Source organism: Apostichopus japonicus, chromosome 4, assembly GCF_037975245.1.
Source record: "Apostichopus japonicus isolate 1M-3 chromosome 4, ASM3797524v1, whole genome shotgun sequence".
Classification (NCBI taxonomy): domain Eukaryota; kingdom Metazoa; phylum Echinodermata; class Holothuroidea; order Aspidochirotida; family Stichopodidae; genus Apostichopus; species Apostichopus japonicus.
The window spans coordinates 9,461,744-9,483,615 of NC_092564.1; the positions used below are offsets into that span (position 1 = coordinate 9,461,744).

The window sequence follows — 21,872 nt, forward strand, 5'->3', positions numbered from 1 at the left end:
TCAGTCGATTGAGCTATCGTATAGTCGTATTATAGCATAACACGACTTTATACCGACAGAACGTAAAAGTGCAACATTATTCAGACGTTCAATACTTGTCTTCATATTTACGTATATTTTGTAAGCACATCAACAGATCCTGGAAGTACTTTTAATTTTGAAGATCCTACTTCCATAAACTTGAGGGACTATTATTTCCTGAAAAACGTTGAAACATTGATATTATCTGGTTAACTTTATTCTTTGAGAATTGATAACAGTCTATAATTTTGTCACGTTTCACCGATCAAACTTCACATTAATGTCCCATATATCCTATACAAGCTAATTGAAGAGTCAAGAACGTGTCAGTTTTACGTACAAGCACCTCTTGTAATTTCAAGGGCGTAGACGGATAATTAGTGACTTAAAAAAAAGTTTTAAAACCAGGAAAAAATCCATACCGTCATCATAGATCATGTCGCCGGAATATTCTTCCTCTTCAAATAGTCCTCCGTTGCCTTCCGGAGGTTCATCCCCGGGAGGACTAACTTCCCCATCCGTATTGTCGGGAATCTCTGCCGGCTGGCCCCTTATTGTACTGTCTTCTGTATCGCCTATCGTTATTGCGTGCGGGGCGATGATCTTCGGTTCTGAGGTGGATTTTATCTCCGATAATTGTAATTCCGGTTCTTTCGTAGCCGGGGGTCTATTTATCTCCTCGGGTCTGATATTCGGGTTGTCACCCCGAGAGGGGATAAAATTCTCTTCTTCACCCTCACGTCCAGGTATAATGTTCACAGGAGGTATCACGTTTTCGTTGTCTATGGGGACCTCAGGTGCCTGGGTTCCTCGCGCGTCAGTGTCGACGGGCAAACGACGGGGGTAGAGAGAGGATTCGAACATCCCGTCAGTCAGGGGGTGGAATGTCGGGACACTGAAGATCGGACTTCCCGTGGTAGGGTTAAAGGCAGGGTTAACCAGGTCGGGATCAAAGTTGAAGGGGACGTCCACGTTAGGGGAATCTGGCACGGGATAATTATCAAACAGACTAGCTGGCGGGATGGGAAGCTGTTGGAAACGAAGAAGGGAAGAGGATGAGGCAAAACAATATTTCCTTTTATTGGCTAATCATAATCGAATGACCTGCGTTTTTGTAATGGTTTAAATGTTGACATTACATCAAGACAGAGCATAATATAGGGCACAGAGAACTATTCAACGACCAAGGATTATCGATGTTTAAAATCTGGTTTATACTTCCCATCTTTCGATAGAGAAAGCCAGCTTCATAACCTTAAGGCTGCGGGGAAACTACAACATTTGATGGGTGGTAGTTGATATATTGCTAATTAAGCGGAGGTTCATCGCATGAGCCTTTTTTGGAGGGGATGGACTGAGCTTACCAGGGGAAGGGTGGTATCGTTTCACACCCCTTCACCCACCCCTACCCCCACCCCTACCATTACCCTCGCACCGTCACTGTTGTTGACGTATCTTTAGAAGGTTGTGCCTTCTTCTTTTTGTAGAATTTGCATCAATGTGGTCTGGGACGATAGAACATGAATTTGAGAGAATATTTACTTGAAACAGTTGAACCAAATATATTATCAAAATTATAACTGCATTTGCCTGCAAATACGCAGTATTGTAGTGCACGTGGAGTGCTTGCATTATTTGTAAGATTGTTCGATTGTTCATGGTGTTTTTTTTTTTGGGCGTACAACACACCTGCAGGGAGTATAGTCATGTAGGTATACCTACAAAGTGAGGGCGCTGCGAGCGCCGTGACGGGCTCAGAATAAGTTGGCTACGCAGCTAGCTTCTGGAACTTCAAATGTACAGAGACTATATGAAACTTTAATTTTCAATGTATAGTCATGTAGGCATCTTTCACTTGGCCAGTAATGCCAATATTGCAGCGCACACGCTATTTTTCACATGTATATGCCATTAACATACAACAGTTCACATTGATGGCTCCACTTCTCTTCATGGTATACACTACGGGTTGAGAACCAATATTGGAATAAAAGTCTGTGTGTGAAAGTTTTACTCAGTCACACCGCCGTATGTGTTGAATAATCCAAATAATGAAACCCTTTTCATTTTCTTGTTTCTATGGTGTGAATGTGACCGTTATACCATTTTTGCCCCTACCAGTCAACCAAACATTGAATTAGGAACTGTCTCCATGGGTTCGTTAACTATTTTAAGAAAATATTTCAAAATGTTTCTTTTCTATTACTTCATTTTTTACATGCATGCTCTTATACTAAATAGTTGAGCCTGCATCTCAGATTTCGGTGTTAAGTTTTAATGGTTATTTTAGTTTCACATTGTAATAGCGTAGTGTGCTACATTGAGTCAGGAAGCATATATGTATATTTCACATGCTCATATAACAGTCAACATGCAACACTGGGCTCTTATATCATGCACCGCTTGTGTAACCACTGATATCCAAAAATAAGTTAATACGTACAACCCGTGTTCTGGTTTGAGTCAAGCGGCGAAACCAGGGAACTCGGCTGTTAAGGAACACCAGGTGATACCAGGATTTGTCTAATTCGGTCACATGAAGAAAAGCTATGGAAGGGAATGTTTTCTCTCTTTCATTCAGGAAAACAAAACGTAGGTCACTCACGTAGGAGTTGTGTCACATTAACAGTTGCGTACCATGTAATCCGCCCCCCTCTCCCTCCCCCTTTTTCGACCTGTATTACTCAAGGACCCTTAGCTATAAGTTATAACATGGCACTGTTTTAACCAATTTTCTCGCTCGTCTCATTCAGTATTATCCTAATGTAAATTTAAGAAAGCTTTATTCGGGTTTGCCAGCCTGTTATATGAGTCAGTGAAGTATAAAAAACACATATGTCTTTAACAGAACAAATTATAATGTTATAACATCTGATAATCACATATACCATGGTAGAGATATTTACTATCCATCATAGGTAGGCCGCCATCTAATTCATTTATTTAATAGGTTTCTATTCTGGCAACTTCATTTCTGCAACAAGTCAAAGCTCAACAGACACAGTCTGGGTAAAGTGTCCATTAGCATATGATGAAATCAGTCAGGGATACTGAGCACACGTATCAAAGATTATGATACAACTGATGTACATCTCGTCTATGCTAACCACCATTTGTCAATTTTGTGTTTCTGATTATGAAGAATACAAATAAGTTGCAACATCCAGCGGACGGGGGTGGTGGTGGGTGGGTGGGTAGACTCAAGGGCGTAGGAACCGGGGGGCTGGGGGCGCCAGCCCCCCAGTGAAAAATATGGAGGGGCGGAAGTATCATTCCGCCCCCCCCCCCGCTTCGCAAGTCAGAAAACCCCTTTTTCATTTCCAAATGAGAAAAAAATCTCATTTGGAGCACCAAATTGCATCTAAGGCCAGGTGAAAATGCAAAATTATTTACAAAATGGAGTGGGTGTTGAAGTGTGCTATATTGCACCAAATTGCATCTGAGGCCACCTGGAAATGCAAAAAAAAATCCAAAGGGGAGGGGGACACCCCCTCCCCTTAGACCCCTCCCCCAGGCCGGCCATCAGTCTTCAGCCCCCCCCCCCACTCGAAATACCCTCCTACGCCACTGGGTAGACTATATTCACTCGGATGATGGAACTAAGCCAGGGAATATATTGTGTGACCCAGGTATTTGCTCATTTAGTGTTAGTGTAACCTATGTAAGTCGATGATGGTGAGCCTTTCAACACGGTTGTAAGTGCTTTGTGTATCTTTAGGTATTACTGATTATCACATGTCGGTAATTGTGGTTTTTTATATGGTTGCAGTGGTGTAGTTTCAGCGGTTGTTGGGAGTGGCTTTAGTATCTGGCCTGCCAGGTGTATGGTCAGCTATTGATGTCGGTGTAGTCAAGCTTACAGGTGTGCGCAAGTCCAGTCGTCGCTGGAACGGTATGTCACATTATTACAGTGTCCCCTCCCCTTTTTGATTTTTTTTGGGAATCCTGGTGATTCCTATATGTAAAATGGTGGCACTTAGAAAGGCTTTTGTCACCCAAAATTTTCTGAGAAATATGTTTTTTATTGTGTAACGTCAATAAATTGAATAGTAGGTGATAATCCATTCTTTCCCGTGGTATGAAAATGTTCGCTGCTCGCCCCAATGAAAAAAATATAGGCTAATTTGAGGTTCAAATGATGCTGTAAAGGAGGTTTTATACTCTATTATGCTATATGCTAAAGAAATGATGGTAGCTAAGTCAAAATTTGTTGCAATTTTTTATGTATACTTGACAATTACAATGCGGGTTTTCGGACGCCTGCGCGGGTCAGCGGGTTTGGGTGATAGAATGCGGGTCCAACCCGCGAAATGCGGGTCAGTTGGGAGCTCTGTGTCGGTGATGTTGTAAGCTTTACATAATGACTAAGGTGTATACTGACAGCTATTTCTGCCATGGTTTGTGATTTATTTACTTACCATTCTTGTATGACTTGAGCATTGTAACTGCGCAGCATCTGGATCTTCTAGAAGTACAAACTGATCAATCGTTCCCTGGATTAGAGAAACAAAAGAAATTAAGGTCAATGAAACTTGGAATGCCGTTTTGGAGATATGACAAGCCTAGTGGAGGAAAATCCTACAGTATGGAAGTAACATAGACCCTCGTAGCCGCAGGTTATCTGTATGACATACATATAAATATGATTCGGTAATCCCAATACAAACAACAATCACAAGATGGGGTTGTTCCAAGATAGAATGCATGAAGTTACCCTGACGTTTGTTTAAACGTTCGGTATGCTCTAAGACCGGGCGTCAGTAACGCTCGTTCCAAAAATATATTTACTGACATGTTGATAGATGTGCAAAGTCGTAGGAAGAGTGGGTAAGGGGCCGTTGGAAGTGGGGGCCATTTCCCCCACTATTGAAAGAAGAGGTGGGTTAGGTTTCTGCTCCTCGTGTTACTACTGCTTCTACAGAACTGTATTTCATTGTTCATACTTATTTACTCTCTTTTAGTTTAGTTTAGTAGCAAAAGAGGATCAAGTCCCCATGAAGGACCCTATAGGAGATAACAACTGAAGACACAAACACTCAGACCCGATTACAATGCTTAAAGTGATTGTCCAAAGCATTCTTAAAACTATTCACGCTACTTGCAAGTACAACTTTCTCAGGCAAACCGTTCCACACATTCTTAACCCTATGAGGAAAAATTCATTCCTGAATATTAATCCTACTTTGTGACTTTTGGAGTTAAAGACAATGATCCTCCTGGTACAACTACTACACTACACCACATTAGTGACCCCTTAATAAAACGGAATACTTAAGAGATGTGATTTCAACCTGATGAAGGCTACCTCTTAACTTAGCTTGTATAGTAACCCAAATTATTTAAATAATATTTATATAGAGCATTTAATGTATCCAGTTGATTTCCTTCACATTGTTCATGTTACAACTTGGTCTGATGGACTTAAGTGACAGGTTAAGTTTTAAGGTACCTACATATTATATTCAATGGTCGAGAACAGTGTGTTAAAACCCTAAGGGCCGTATGCTAAGGGCCCTATACCTGCCTACCATCATATTTTAACATATGCAAAGTAGAAATGGAGCATAATTATAGCAAAACGAGCAACTATAACCGGGGATATCTCCCTTCTGTAACTCACCGAGAAAGTCACATCCTCCAAATCGACAACACCGTTCTCTGGCCGGCCGATACTCGAGAAACCGTCAACGCCGATAGAAATTCTATCTCCAACCGGTAGACTATGAACCGATTTTTGTGAACAGTCCGCGATTAATGTCACAGTGTCCGTTTCAATTCCAAAAGCTAGATACTGCCACTGTCTATTCAGAGTGTAATCTCTAAACGTAACCGTCCTGACCCCGTCAGGGGTGCCGTATAGGATGGCTGGGTACCTGCCGATATGAATCGCAAACTGAAGCCGATTTTGGCTATCCACAATAACCAGAGGATATAAGTTGGAATTATCAAGCGACGAACCGACTGGCTTGGGCTTTAAAGCAAGCAGAATAGAGAATTCTTCGGGAAAACTCCCCGTGTATATACGCGATGTCCGTATTGAGATAGATGCTTCTCTGGTGATCTCGTACCCGTGGTCTCTATGAGGTGGAAGCTTAACATGTAAAGCATCATTTAGGTCCATACGCTCAATCATATCTTTCATTTCTGTAAAAAAAAAAAAAAAAATCTAAAACGAAAACGAAAGAGATAATGCGGTATCTATGGATGGATTTGCAATAAACATTTTGAAATGATATTTTGAAGACTTTGTATATACTGGTAACGAAACACGGTTATTATTTATGAATTTGAAATAAATAATAATATTGATATAAAAAGCATATACGAATAGCGTATCTCCACTAAATCTTTAAATTTCAGACGGCCAGTGAGAGTTAATGCTTGCGTTTTCTCTTTTCAGCATGCCTGCAGCGAAATTCAAATCTATATAGTTAAAGCTAAATTTGGACATTTCATATAAAACGACCGGGAATGCGTGTTCCCGATTATGGTCATTACCAAACTAATATTGACTTGGTATAAGCCTGTCCAGTTTTTCGAGTGTAATATGGCCACGCCCTAACAATGCATGCACAGTGGACTACATAGTTAATCCAATTATTCTGTACTCCGAAAGTCTTGAGCTGCTGCCTAACAGTCTGCTGTTCACAAATGAAGCTCCAACCAGTGGCGGCGGAACCGGGGGGGCTTGGGGGGGCTCAGCCCCCCCAATGAAAAAGTTGAGGGGGCAAATGCATGATAAGCCTCCCCAATATTTAACAAGGCTCCGAAACGTGCATCTGCCCATTTTTCAATGCATACTTGTCGATCTGTCCGATGCACACGTATACTATATAGGTGTAATAATTTTAGTAATTGCTAGGGGACCCTCGGCCCGTCCCCTGGCTATAGACCACACTGTCACCCCAAACGCGTCTTCACGCCCCGTGAAAAGTGGAAGCAGTGAGTGTGAGTACCAGTAAGCGTAACACAACTTCGTCTTAGGCCAATGACTTGCCTCATTTCAGCCAGTTCTCCAACATCCCCTTACTTAGTGGCGGAGCGTCCATATATACAGTCAGGGGGCGGATCCCCCCCCCCCCCCGACAGACTCAAATGGACTGCTGGCGCCCTTTTCAGCTTTTCACTATACTTTTTACTTATTCGCTATTATTGACTATTTTATTGCGCTCTCATATACCTATTGACATTTGTCATATTCTGTTGGTGTAATTTTCCGACAAAATGGCGACGACACCTATTTATTCTCCGTTTATCTGCAAATTAGCAAGGCCCGGAAAGGGTCATTTCCTGCAATCTAGGGAGTATCTTTACTCAAAATTTTTCTCTACGCTCCGCGCCAACCTGTGGTGGCGCTCCGCTTAGATAGTGTCGAAAGCGCCCCTACAGACCATTCTTGCCCCCCCCGACCAATACCCCTAGCTCTGCCACTGCCCTTACTACACTCAAAAACGTCTTTGCGAGTACACTACGAGTATAATAGCTACTCTCTTAAAACACCATCGAATATACAAATTACAATGTTTTTACAGACTTTTACGTGCAATCTGAGAAATTGCAGACTTGAGACCCATATTTTAGGGCTAGGTATTCGCAGCATAAAACACACGGGAAGTGCCGTTTCCGGCCATCTGGGGGTTTGAAATAACCCAAAATTTTCTTGTACGCTCCGCGCCAACTGATGGTGGCGCTCCGCTTAGATAGTCTCCACACATTAGCCCCCCCAATATTTTTTCCGTTCCGCCGCGCCTGGCTCCAACAACTTGTTATCAAATGTGTACTTTATGGTCACTGAAACGTCGGGATTCGGTGTGTCAAATTAAGCAGAATGCAAAAAAGCATTGATGTTTCGATGACTTCAATGCACTAGACTTCTGCTTGTTAGTAAACAAGAAATAGCTGTTACATTAACACTATGTCATGATAACACAGGTCAGTCTACTGTACGTGGCTATACATAGAAAACAATAGGGGTCTTGTACTCAATGTTATGAATCCAACCACCAAGTATTAGAGGTATCCACGATTTCCATCGTTACATATCATGTAAAAGGTTTTTCAGAGTATGACATCTGGTGACCTATAGGAGATTTGACCTCACAAGCAATAGGATTCTTGTAGTCAATATGGCAAATCCATATACCATGTATGAAACGTATTCGTTTTCTCTACCATGAGAAATCGTGAAGTTTTCAGGCCTCGACAAATATTTTGAAATTAAAAACGATCGCCGTACTTTGATGGCACTACAAGAACGTACAACCCTATTCTTTCTGTGGCTTAGCAAGGAACAACATGGCACCGGTGGAGCAATGGAAATGGGCCCCAAAGGAGAGTCCACATTCAAAAAATCCTATATAACCATAATTTGGGCTTGGGTTATCCTTTCATTTATATATATATATATATATATATATATATATATATATATATATATATATATATATATATATATATATATATATATATATATATATATATATATATATATATATATATATATGTCAACTCTATAGATGCCCCGGATATGGCACTCTCAGGTTTTCTCTGTTGAGGAAAGGATTTCATTTCAATTGCCATTTTGGCATACCTCTTTCAGCGGATCATGGGTGGTTACTTTTTCATTACTGGGCCCGTCAAGCCGCACCGACCGCGCCGGCCTATAGTTACGCCCCTGTATCGGAATAATTATGATGTGAAATCATGTGACTGCATAAATAGTTTGGCGGGCCAATTAAGGTACACTTCAGACAGGACAGATACCAATGCCATTACCAAATGACCATAAGTATGTGTGTGTGTATGTGGGGAGGGGGAGGAGGTGGGTAGGTTGGTACACGGATATCCCCATGTCCATGTATTTACTTTGATATAAATCGATATTATCAGTGAAATGTTTCTTAGTCTAAGATTAAAACTGTTGTTTATTTAACGGTTAAATAATAACCCGGGAAGGGGGAAGAAACTATCCACCCTGAATGAAGATATTGGTGAGTGAAATGATCATTCGGAACTCATGACAGGGAAAACAGAGTATTAACCTGTCATATCAATGTGTAAAGCTGATCTAAACAATGATATCATGAAGGTTTCATATAAATAAAATGTATGAGGTGACCGAGAAAATCTATATGAAGAGAACTCTCTACAAGCATGCGACCTGCGAGAGTACAATGACCTGATCGTCTAATGCTTATGTACAAATGCAATAGCCAATAATATCCAGACGAAAGCTTAGATTGGCTCCTGCTAGTTGTTCAGTCGTCAAATCTTTTGGAGGGACTTTGTCCCTCTTAGAGTAAAGATACTTCAAAAAGTTACAGGCTATCGTGAATATTTTATTAGCGGCTTTGTTAAGTGATTTAATGTCGAAATCATTGTTTGTAATCTCAAAATTATTTACCACTCAACGAATCAATCAATCTTTAAGCTAATACACGACGGTGATTAATTGGCTGGAGTATCGCCATGTTTATATTTCAAACAATTACTTACCAATCTGATATTTGGAACTGTAAACAGTCATTAAAACGGGTGAAGATTTGGTTTGTAACCTGTCGATTTCTGCGTGGTTGGCTGTGTGTTTGTTTGTTCGAAGCTGTTTGACTGATACCGGTTATAAGCAAAACGGGTCACCGTAATAACCGTAAAGTTAGTTTTATTGCATGAAGCCTACCTACGTGACTTGGAATGAATGTATCCCCCCAACCCCCCCCCCACCCCTTCCAAGCATGATTTCTCTATACCAAACGTCATTTCGGTGGTGCTATATGTAGTCCACCCTATCTATATTGTTATGCAAATGATGTGTTGTGACCAATCAGGAAGATGCTCTCGTCATTAGCAACAAATGTACATTTATAAAATTATAAAAAGAAAAGTTAAAAAACAACCCACTTATTGGCAGTTCTTAAAACAATTGAACTGTCTACTATTTGAACAAATTTGGAAATCTCGGCGTTACGTTCACGGTGAAAGTTACGACAGTACGAGATGAGGCTATTCTGTTAACCGAGCATATACTCTCGAGTAATCTAGTTTCATCGCTGTTGCTCTTCAAGACTGAAGTGCTTTTGAATTGTAAATTGATAAATATAACTTTGGAATTAAATCACTTTACGATCCTTACTGTAAGCGTTTGTTTTATTACAGGAAACAGATTTATATATACATATAAATAAATATATACATATATATATATATAAATATATTTGTATAATCATAGTGTACGGTATCTGTTTCCAAGGCAACACTGATGATCCCGCCCCCCCCCCCCCCTCCCCACCCCGATCATAATTCCGCCTTGATCACATGATTAACAGTCCATATAAGGAATGGAGTTGAAAGTAATCAGTGACGTGAGATCGTGCGGTTTTCTTGGCAAGTGCTAAGTGACTTTTCTTCAAAGTTAATTTATGCATACCGGTTTAACTTGAAAGGAATCGGTTATACATGTACTACATTAAGTTAGTTACGGACACTGAGATTGTGTATGAGAAGCTTTCGTTTGGGAAACAAATCTAACCAGCTCGTATATATTAGGTGCAGTTTGTTGTGGTTACCAGTTCCAATCCTAGTGCATGTCACATATATGGCATTTATATGGCATTATATTGGCATATATATTGGCATATATGGCATGCCAAGGAACTAGATTCAATTACGGCTTTATGTCCAGCCTGGTGCAGTCAAATATTTGATGTTCACGTTTTATCGTAAAAAGTTCTCAGATTATGTGTAAACGAGCTTTAGCAATTACGACTTCCAAAACTAATTCGTCAATTGCACAACAAGGATAATGAGGGGTATGGTTACGAAAAAGAAATAACACTATGGTATCAACTATAAAACTTACGTCGTTAATTGCGTAACCGAGGGCCTCTTTACATATGCATGTTGCTTGCTTTGTTATCAACGGAAGAGGGGTGAAAGTGGGAGCGAAGAGGATGTGAAGTGGGGTGGGGAGGTTTATAAACCGTTAATGCTGTAACAATAGATTCTAGAACCAATAGCCCAACATGGACTAGGGGGAGTTATACCAACAGCATTACCAAAGGGGGGGGGGTGGGGAGCAGGAGGCACGGTACCATACAGAAACGTCTTTAAGGAGGGGATTCTTGGGCATGTATACATGAGGGGAAAACCGAACAGTACCAATAAATCAATAGGTAAGAAAAACGGCAATGTATAAAAAAATGTATAAAAATGGTATGGTACATGCAATCAACCCTTGGAGGTCACAAAGCATCCAGTCAAAGACAAGCGTGGTTGGGGGGGGGGGGTGGCTAGCGGATAAGTTTTGAGATGTTTCAAACGTAAGTGAGATTGGTACTATCTGCGTGACAACAATATAGAACAAGTAGGCTATGCATGAAATGCCTTTTCAAGTACAAATTTCAAGGGGAAAACAATGTTGCAATTCAACATACTGCCAATGATAGCCTATCTATCTACTGTATATATCAGCATTCCTGGTAACAATCAGTAGGTTAATTGGATTGGAAGGAAGAAAGATAAATGGAATATAGGTCGAAAGACCACAAAACACACCATCAATTTCTCCAATAGTTAAATGTTTTTAAAAGATGACGTGAAATGTAAATTTCCAGTATAGCAGCAAGCTAAAAAAAAAAGGAATTATGGTTTTTATTATTTTTTTTTTTTTAAGCTTTCCTAATTTGGTTGTCGGTGACGATAATATATAGGATAACACTACTGGTCAAACTCGTTTTATTGATATATTATTAGTACAATGATATCTTGGAATGCTGGTAGCTCAATAATCGTTATCATAATTGGGAACTCAATTGACTGATAAGGTATAGATTATAGGGTATTCGTGACGCCTGATATATCTTAGTTGTAATATTAATTAAAGAGAACCTGTCAGCTAGTGTAATCAACATTCAGGAATAGTAAACGTATATGCTTACATACATATACTGACTCTAGTAGAAATTACAAAGGCAAAAGGCCTGAAAGAGATGCTTGAACCATATTTTGACACGAAAGTAAAAAAAATATATCTGTAACATCAAAGTAGAAGGGGGACTTAAAATCGGTGCCATCGCTCAAAGCTCATGGAAATGACAACCTCAACCTCCCCACCTACCTCCGATTAATAATTAAACATCGGTACATATCTTTAGACGATTACTTTACTCGCTCGCCCCCCCCCCCCCCCCGTCCTCAGCCCAGCCTCCCGCCAAAGATACCTTCCTCTTTGCTCAGTCAAGTTATACAATTGGCTACGCCTAAGTGTACCCCACTCAGGTATTCAGTAATATATACTGTATACTTCTGGGCTTTAGTCCACCGCCCCCCCCCCCCTCCCAAAATAAAATCAATAGACTCCGCTCCCCATTAGTATCCATGGTCAAGACTACAGTCAATCCGTTGTATTCGTAAAGATGTACTGTCGCTCGTGTATATACATAACTGTAATAGATAATAATGTATGGAGCCACCTGCTTTAATGAGAGGGGAGAAAGATGACTTTATTTGCTCTTGATGTCTTTCATACCACGTGACAATGAGAACTTTTCATCCTTACCACATCCACCATCATAACATAGTTTTTAATTTATTATTGCTTCTGGTCCAAATTATCTGATGATAACCCTCACATGGGATTTAAGAAGGAAATAATTAGGATAGATAACTAAACCTGGCCTATATATAATCACTTTTACGACTAACAGTCTATCCTGCAAATTCGACTCCTAACCATTGGTTGACGAATTACGTACAAGACTATTTTTTTTTTAAATATCTATATATATTTTTGTCCTGCAGGTCGTTAGCCGAAATTTTTCTCAAATCAAGGATAAGATAGTTAATTGCTTTTGACATGGAATCAGGTGATATTCATGGTTGGTGATGACCCGCTGAAAGGAACATGAATATCTGAGAAGGACATCCGAGCAAAAACAAGATAACAGGTGAGTTACCACACCTTGTTGATCGAACGGACCGGATTATTATCGAGTGGAAGTCATTAGAGGACTATGCCAACACTGAGTGTTTTAATTGGTACTTAAGAGGACAAAGAAGCATCATTTCTGAAACAATTGATACCATTCTATCTATCACTTTAAATTAGCTTCTTCGTTTCCCTGAAGATAGAAAAAAAAAAGAATTTACATTGTCCAGGGGCAAAATTCGCATCTGTAGCCCTTGAAAAATAAAGGTGTTACATGCTTGTGTTTAGTTTGCATAAAACAAGTGCGATTCAATTATAAACGTATACTTCTTTTTGGGGGGAGGGGGGGGGGTGTCGATTTGAGAAGGCGCGCAATGCGTCGACTCTATCACGTGGTCACGACGACTATTGTTAGTCGACAAACATAATGACAAAGTGTATGTTAGGCTTGGTATAACGGTTTATACAGAGATTTGCCTTTAAATCAAAATTGCGTCAAATTAATTGATCCCACTGATAAGAGACAAGATTTTCCCCTGTTGAAGATGATTTAAAGCAAACTAAGACATAAATAAAAGGTAGCCGATCAGGTTAGATAAAAGTAGACCGTTTGGCCTGACTTTCTCTGTATTATTATTATTATCATCATCATCATCATCGTCATCGTCGTCGTCGTCGTCGTCGTCGTCGTCATCGTCATCGTCATCGTCATCGTCATCGTCATCGTCATCGTCATCATCATCATCATCATCATCATCATCATCATCATCATCATCATCATCATCATCATCATCATCATCATCATCATCATCATCATCATCATCATCATTATTTTTATTATTATTATTAATATTATTATTATTATTCATTACAAAGCGACACTTGAATTGACAGCTCCGTGCATGCTTCTTCTATGCAAACAAATTCTTCGAAGTTGGCATTTCACACTGGTTTGACTGGCAAATTTTTGACGTGACAATCTACCGCATGTTACACCATGCCGGCATTTCAAAGCCAAACAGTTTACACGTCTGTCATCTTTTATCCAAAAGCAGCCCTTACATTGTAAAGCTTGGGTTTTAATTTCACTTCAAACAGCGTGAATATTTTGATAGATATGGGGATTATGAACATTTTGTTGAAGTTGACATGTCTGTTTTTAGTCACTTACAGGACATAAATTTTGGAGCTCCCTGGTGTGTCATATTAAATTAAACAAACAATACGAGATCATATTTACCTTTATGAGATCCCACAGGAACTCAGTATAGGATTACATATCAATATGACATATCAGTGACTACAATCATGCGTACAAACAGCCTTGATATGAATAGGCGAATATATAGGCCTATATAGAAACACTAAGCTTGCTACCTGGGCCGTTTAAACAAATTTGGTCTACAGCATATGATGGTTGTTGGTCCATTACTGAAGCGTTCGAACAACGAAAGTACTAAAAAATATGCCGTGCCTTTCTGTTTTGCAACTTTCAGCCTCATTTCAAATGCCTCCAAATGCAATGATAAAAGTACAAACATTGTTATGGACGATTGTAATCCTCTCAATTAAAAAGTAACAAAGTTTGACAATATGAATCATTCCCCTTCTAGAATATGCGAGGGACTATGGAGGAGTTATCAGCCTGACTTTTTCACTTATTCGTCACAAGTATCCACACCAGCGATACCTGAGCTGACTTTACTGCGGAGGGTTCCCGTTTGTTGACCGAAAACATGGCCTTGAACATGGTTTGCAATAAAATCCTGCTTCCGTCAGAGCAGGAACTTCGCCAACAAGAACCTATCGGTATCTACTTATAGTTACTTCAGGGTGTCTGAGCAACAGTAACATTCACACGATAACCCAGATTACCGGGAGCCTGCAGTGTTCACATGTGAACGCGCGCCCCCATTATTCGTATTGTACGATACGATAATCAAGTTGGTTGGTTACTATAGTTACCCGGATTCTTCCGGGGTATGTTCAACTCTCGATAAAGAACGAAGAACCCCTTAGATACAGTTACATTGTTCTTAGATGTATATATTTGAACCGCTACCTTCCGAAACTCGTTGTGACCGACATGACTCTACAGCCGGTGCATTGAATTATTAGGTAACAACTGGAATACAGTTTACATTATAGCAGGGAAAGATTGTGAACGTATCGCCTTCGCACCATTCAAGCTCATGGCGCCCTGATCTATGACAAAAACACTTGATACTTCCACACGCTGTCCCTCTTCCGACCCCCCCCCCCTCCCCCTCTTCTTCCTCTCTTCACCACAAATCCTGTCCATCCAGACTAACTTGTTTATACTACCATTTTAGCTATTGGATCCTGCTAGGATAGAAACGTCAGAAATTCAAACGTTTATATATTAGTTCTTGTCGACACCCTATATATAGTGCCCACTCCTTAGATGTAGTTTTACACTCCCTAGATATAGTTGCCCACTCCCTATATATAGTTGCCCACTTCGTAGATATTGTTGCCCACTCTGCCCACTCCCTAGAGATAGTTTTACACTCCCTAGATATATTGCCCACTCCCTATATATAGTTGCCCACTTCTTAGATATAGTTGCCCACTCCCTAGATATAGTTGCCTACTCCCTAGATATAGTTGCCCACTTCCTAGATATAGTTGCCCACTCCCTACATATAGTTACACATTCCTTAGAATTAGTTGCCCACTCCCTGCATAGGCCTATAGTTTTGCACTCCCTATATATATTGCCCACTCCCTAGATATAGTTGCCTACTCCCTAGATATAGTAGCCCACTTCCTAGATATAGTTGCCCACTCCCTACATGTAGTTACACATTCCTTAGAATTAGTTGCCCACTCCCTGCATATGCCTATATAGTTTTACACACACTATATATATTGCCCAATCCCTAGATATGGTTTTACACTCCCTAGATATAGTTGCCCACTCCCTATATATAGTTGCCCACTTCGTAGATAAAGTTGCCCACTCCCTACATATAGGTTAACACTCCCTAGATATAGTTGCCCCCTCCCTATATATAGTTTTACACTCCCTAGATATAGTTGCCTACTCCCTTCATATAGTTGCCCACTTCCTAGATATAGTTGCCCACTCCCTACATATAGTTACCCATTCCTTAGATATAGTTGCCCACTCCCTGCATATAGTTTTCCACTCCCTAGATAAAGTTGTCCATTTCGTTGATATAGATGTCCACTCTGTAGAAATAGTTGCCCACTCCCTAGATATAGTACTCCCTACATATATATATAGTTGCCCACTTCCTATAGATATATAGTTGTATATTTCAGTTCGATCTATCAATTTATATGAAAAGAGATTATTGTTTATATAAATGCTGAAGTGAGTGGAAATGACTTACGTGTGCAGTCGAATTTATTGCATTCTCGTTCCTCTTTGGCGGCTCCTTCGCAGGCATTAGGAATGTCTTTATCACAAGTTCGTGTTCGGGTCTGTGTACCACCTTCACCACATACTTGGGTACAAAATGTCCAGATACTCCACGTTGTCCAACCTGATTGAGGATTAAAAGAACATAAAGGAGGTTTTAGTATATATGACTTCAGCTATCGGTCTATTTTTAAAGGAGATTAGTATAAGTATATGCTGCGCACAGATACCCACTAGGGAGATCCATGCTTACTCCATTTTGCATATAGATTACATAAATGAGACAACTGGATATTTCAATAGTAAGAAGTATTTATAATTAAGAGACAACTAATTCGTCATTATCTCCATCGCGCTAAGAGACCAAACAAAAATGATTTCTACCCTTGATTGTCTTACAATTTCCATAATCATCATACGTGAACTTAACAAAGCACAAAATGATTTGACTATGATAGCATGTCATAAAACATTGTCTTTAAACTCCACATCTCGCTAACCCGTCTCCAGACTTGAATAGTATATTGAGTTTACCCAAGTCTGTATGTATAACAGCTGGAAGTAACTGTATATAGTAATGTAGTTTATCTCTTAAAGGAGATTAAAACAGATTTTATTTGATTAAAACTGCTGATAAATAATCTAAGTTAATCTTTCATATCGTAAAAAAAAAAATCTAATCGACGGTTCTAATGATTATGGTTACTCAGCGGAAATCAATTTGTCTTTGTGACATCGTAAAGATTGTGGAAGATTCACAGATATAAAATGGCAACAATAGTAACGTTTCAATTGGTGTCCCCTTCCGTAAAAACAAAGATTAAAATCCACCCATCTATACCGTGAAACAAAGATTAAAATCCACCATCTATATATAGGTCTATAGGCCTATTTACTATAGATATAGCCTAGTTCGTAAGTGGCATGCAGCGCCCTGCTCATTCCAGCTACAGGTGGGAGATGTCGACTTGAATGAATATGACGTCGTTCCTGTCTAAAGAGGGTCACCGGGGACCAAAGAGGTTTAAACGTCCCAGCAGGTGTACCCCCATATATCTGACTTATTCCGTTCACCTCACATCTATATCATATGAAGGGACTACATTTACTATATTGATAGTACTGTCCGATGATAAAGACAACTGCTCGGACTCTTCCCATATAACGTCGTTTCCTCCTCAGAGACGATGGCTGTCTCCTCCCCCCGGGGTGCATAGAGTTCAAATCAACACCTGCAATGTATCACCAGTATAAGGGACGCGGTATAGATCAGAAATTAATTTCGAGGCTTTTGTGATGCCTTGTAACTGCGAATGAGCTGTCAGAAATCATCTGCGATATGAAGCTGTTGTAAGTTGTTGTTTTTTGTGGTCAGTTAAAGTGTGACATTGAGTAAACGTAATTGGGTGGTTTGACTTAACAACGGTTGATTCGTTGTAATGTATACGTCATTATCTCAACTAATCAACTTACGGTATTTATGAGTGAAGAACAGCAGTTCATCTTTTCCGTATACTAGTGTGGTACCTATATACGTGTGTGATGATTAACGAGCGTGACAATTAACATCCACCGTCACAAGCATTTTGGTGAAATAGCTCAATGCATTTACATTTTTGAACGAATATAGTGTAAGATTTATTGAAATTTTTGTTGGCCCAATTCTTCCATGTATGCATAAATCGGATGTAAATGAAACTTGCCGCCGACGACGTACTGAATCACCTGTATTCCCTTAATGTGCCAAATAATCAAATTAACGGTCACAATTATATTTTCAAGTTAAGCAATAAGCCACCCTCCAAGCATCATCCTAATTCAATGAGATACCTGGTTGTGACACCCCGATTCTTGGGATAAATTAAGAGGATTAGAGATGTAGCTACTAACATCTTGATGAAATATTTTGCTGTGAAATCAGTTTTTATTATTTGTTATATACCTAAAGCAAAAGCCCTGATAATTATTAAAGTATAGGAGACATTGTTCTGCTTTACCATCATCTGATGTCTCCTGAACGGTCCCTATAGTCACTGCTCAAATTTTGCTACTGCCCAAAGGGTATAGATATACCATGGAAGTATAGGACCAGGGAGTTGTTATAGAACTCCTCTGATATAGGACAATGCTCCCACGACTTTGCGTAAACCCCCATGGAAGGAGAACACGGGATGACAAACGACATATCTCAAAATCCTAAGGTCAAGGACTTGGTCGAAATGGAACGAGCGTGTCCGTAGACCAGTAAATCTCTTCTTGAATACCACGACGGAAATCAAGAAATAAAAGTCAGACAAGTCATTGTTAGTGATATTGTAAAGCACTTGAGGTAATTGCCAATAATTTGTCAATATTTTGAGTCGACTGACCACGGGAAGAGAAATTAAGGTGTTGACCACCAGCGGCGATATTTCATCCGCTGGAATCAAGTCTACGGAAACAAAACCACAGAACGAGGGGGGGGGGGGGGTGGGCGAAACAGAGCTCCCTGGACGGACGGACGTATGATAGGTCATTTTTAATGTCATCATGAAGCAAGAATAATCTTGAATTTTTGCAAAATAAAATGATTTTTGTTATATAAAAATCTACAAATAAACATCAGATATCTCACATCAGCATATTGATATGATGTCATGCAAATTGTGGCATATGTCGCAAATTCTTTTCCTAATCTCAGATATCTGAAATATGATTTCAATGTTATCTGAATTAGGATCTTTAAAGAACTGGATAAGAGTTTTTTTCAGATATCTGAATTTGAGCTTCAGATATGAATGATATATACATGTAGTGGTCAACATCCTCATTCACCTCGGTCAGTTGACAAGGAACTTTCCAAAATAGGCACAAATGAAGATCGATGACAGATATTATAGCTATATTTCCGGAATACCCTGCACTCAAATAACCGGTGTGTAATCCTGGAGACTTGCTTGGTTCATTGCAGTTCATATTCCTATATAACCTGGCTTAAGAACTGGCTTAAGTCTCTTGACCGATATATCTTACAGATAATAAAGATGGGGTTATGACCTCCTACTCCTTACATATGTGGATTAAAATTAATTCAGACAAAATATTGCTCCGAGGTCTTACAAAATAAAGAATTGACGGGGATTTCAGGTTAGGGTCCTATATGCGTTTCTATGCATAACGAACATGTACCCATTTTACAAAATTCCAATAACATGTGTAGATTACAAACGATAAGTTTAATCCACCAGGGCTTTGACCACAAATGACCTGTTGTTGGAAGGAGGTGGTTTGATATTATATGTGGTCAAATGCAAGACATTTCTCATAAGAATTAGTTGAAAACGTTTGTTATTAGTGTTTAAATTACTGCGGGGTGTTTATGGATGGTCTCACGCTTTCTGTCAACCCCTGAGATCAGAATATAATAGCTCATCCGATGACAGATATTTGCTTAAGCAAATTATACAATTTGTAACTTGAAAACCGAGGGGGACGCGATCATCACCTTTGACCCACAGAGAGCTACAGGGGACAACCAAAATGTACCGTTGACGGTTAACTCCATGGTAGGTGCAGTATACGCCTTATAGGCTATTCTGATTGATAAAGGAAATAAAAAGTTACACAAATTCTTTAAGATCACTACGGTGAGGACACCTTTTGAAAAAGGATTATGGGGCGTTAAGAATACGTTTCTACTCCCCCCTCCAACCCCGCCCTCTCACATCGCGTCACAACCCATTAATGCCCGCTCGAGACTTTCCTTCACGCCGCTTTTTATCATATCTCATAGAAATTCGCAACCATCTATATACGTGAAAGTAGCAAAGTTTGGTTGCAAGGGAGTCGACCCCTGTTCCCCGCCCCCTGCCAACCTCTGTGCCATTAGAGCTAAAACGTTCTATGGACTTCTGGTCGAGAAATTTCGATTTGATGGATAAACTCTAAAACCTACAAGAGATTCATATCTCTATCAGTTTCATCACGATATGCAAATAAAAAAGAATATCACCATCCTCTAAATGAATCAAGACTCTTTTCAGCAAACAATAGCTGCAAATGTCAAAATCTGTCTCAGGTGTCTTGCGGTCAAATTTAGCTAAGGATTTTAATTTTTTATGTTAACGGAAACATCTGCAGGAAAGTAGGAAGAGGGATTGCACCGATATGGACCACTGTATTTCTTCCGTTTACAAGCTCATTTAGTCAACAATACAAACCAATGGGTAATGTCTTTAACCGCAAAGTAACCGAAAGTTATGTCTGATTTCCGAATGACTTGTATTCGTTATGCTACACTTGCTTATATATATAAATCAAATCAGGGCGTAGACAAAATTTGACATATACCTCGTCAAGAATAACGCATTGAAATTGATATGGAGTTGAGAACAAACAATATGCCCGTAGTGCTTGTATGTGTATGTATGTATGTATGTATGTATGTAGGTAAGTAAGTATATATATATATATATACAGGGTTGTCACCACGCCGGGCGGCGCCGGGCGGTGCCACCCAGCTCTCAAAATTTCCGCCCGGTACTCAAGGTCAATTTCAGCCTTACCGCCCGGCACAAATTAGCCTACAGTACCGTCAATAAGTAACTTGGTAAAGATTAGCGCGATTCAGTGCAAAACGCAGCTTAACTATAATTAACCCCGCTCCAAATAAGGGAACGCTACTTTCCCAGCACTCCAAATAAAGAAACGCTTTGGATTCTGTTCGCTGATTCGCTATGTAGAGACGTTCCACTGCCAATCGTTTCTTAGCAATTTGCCAAGTTAAACTAAGAACAAGTGTTTCATACACATTGTAAGAATGTTGTACAGTACTGTAGCATGCAATTAAATCACATTAACACTGGGGTGAGTGATGAGGGGCTCTAAATACAAAAAAATACAAAAAAAGATCCCAGGAAAATTCAGTGATGCACATGAAAAAACAAAGGTTTCTCAGGAGAATTTTGAGGATCAAAACCCTTTCTAAATGCCACCATTTTGCATGTAGGCACCATCAGGATTTGAAAAATTTTCAAAATCCCCTTATACCCCTCCCCCCAGGACGCGGATCACTGTCACAAATTACCCGGCTCTAAAAATGGTCTGGTGACAACCCTTTATATATATATATATATATATATATATATATATATATATATATATATATATATATATATATATATATATATATATATATATATATATATATATATTTATTTATTTATTTATTTATATATATGACGTGTGTGGGTGTATATTTTTCTCTGACTTAGTGCAACAGCCGGAGTACAGAGTGACCACTGACCCATTCTCGGAATGTGTTAGATGTAGTAATCCCAGGACGGATTCAATCATCATTCCAACCCGAGGACTTTAGAAACAGATATTGTCTAAGATATTTAGAAACTAAGAAGAAAAAAACACCCTAGAACGTCACGATCCAAAATATGGCATTAGTGTTAAATTGTTAAGAGATAACTTTGTTGAGGCGAAACCATATCGGGTATGGCACAATTTCAGTGGGATATTGAACCCATTGGT

General features: G+C 39.6%; 1 protein-coding gene across 3 annotated transcripts in view; it reads right to left on the minus strand.

The window, feature by feature from the left end:
• The window catches only part of LOC139966393 (uncharacterized), a 101,751-nt gene that overhangs the window by 19,899 nt on the left and 59,980 nt on the right, over positions 1 to 21,872 (minus strand). For all 3 annotated transcript variants that reach the window (XM_071969337.1, XM_071969335.1, XM_071969338.1), the window contains exons 2-5: positions 16,324 to 16,476; positions 5,642 to 6,165; positions 4,440 to 4,514; positions 444 to 1,050 (exon numbers count right to left, since the gene is read on the minus strand). In XM_071969337.1, coding sequence (XP_071825438.1) covers positions 444 to 1,050; positions 4,440 to 4,514; positions 5,642 to 6,165; positions 16,324 to 16,476 — 1,359 coding nt within the window. The remainder of the gene's footprint in view (positions 1 to 443; positions 1,051 to 4,439; positions 4,515 to 5,641; positions 6,166 to 16,323; positions 16,477 to 21,872) is intronic.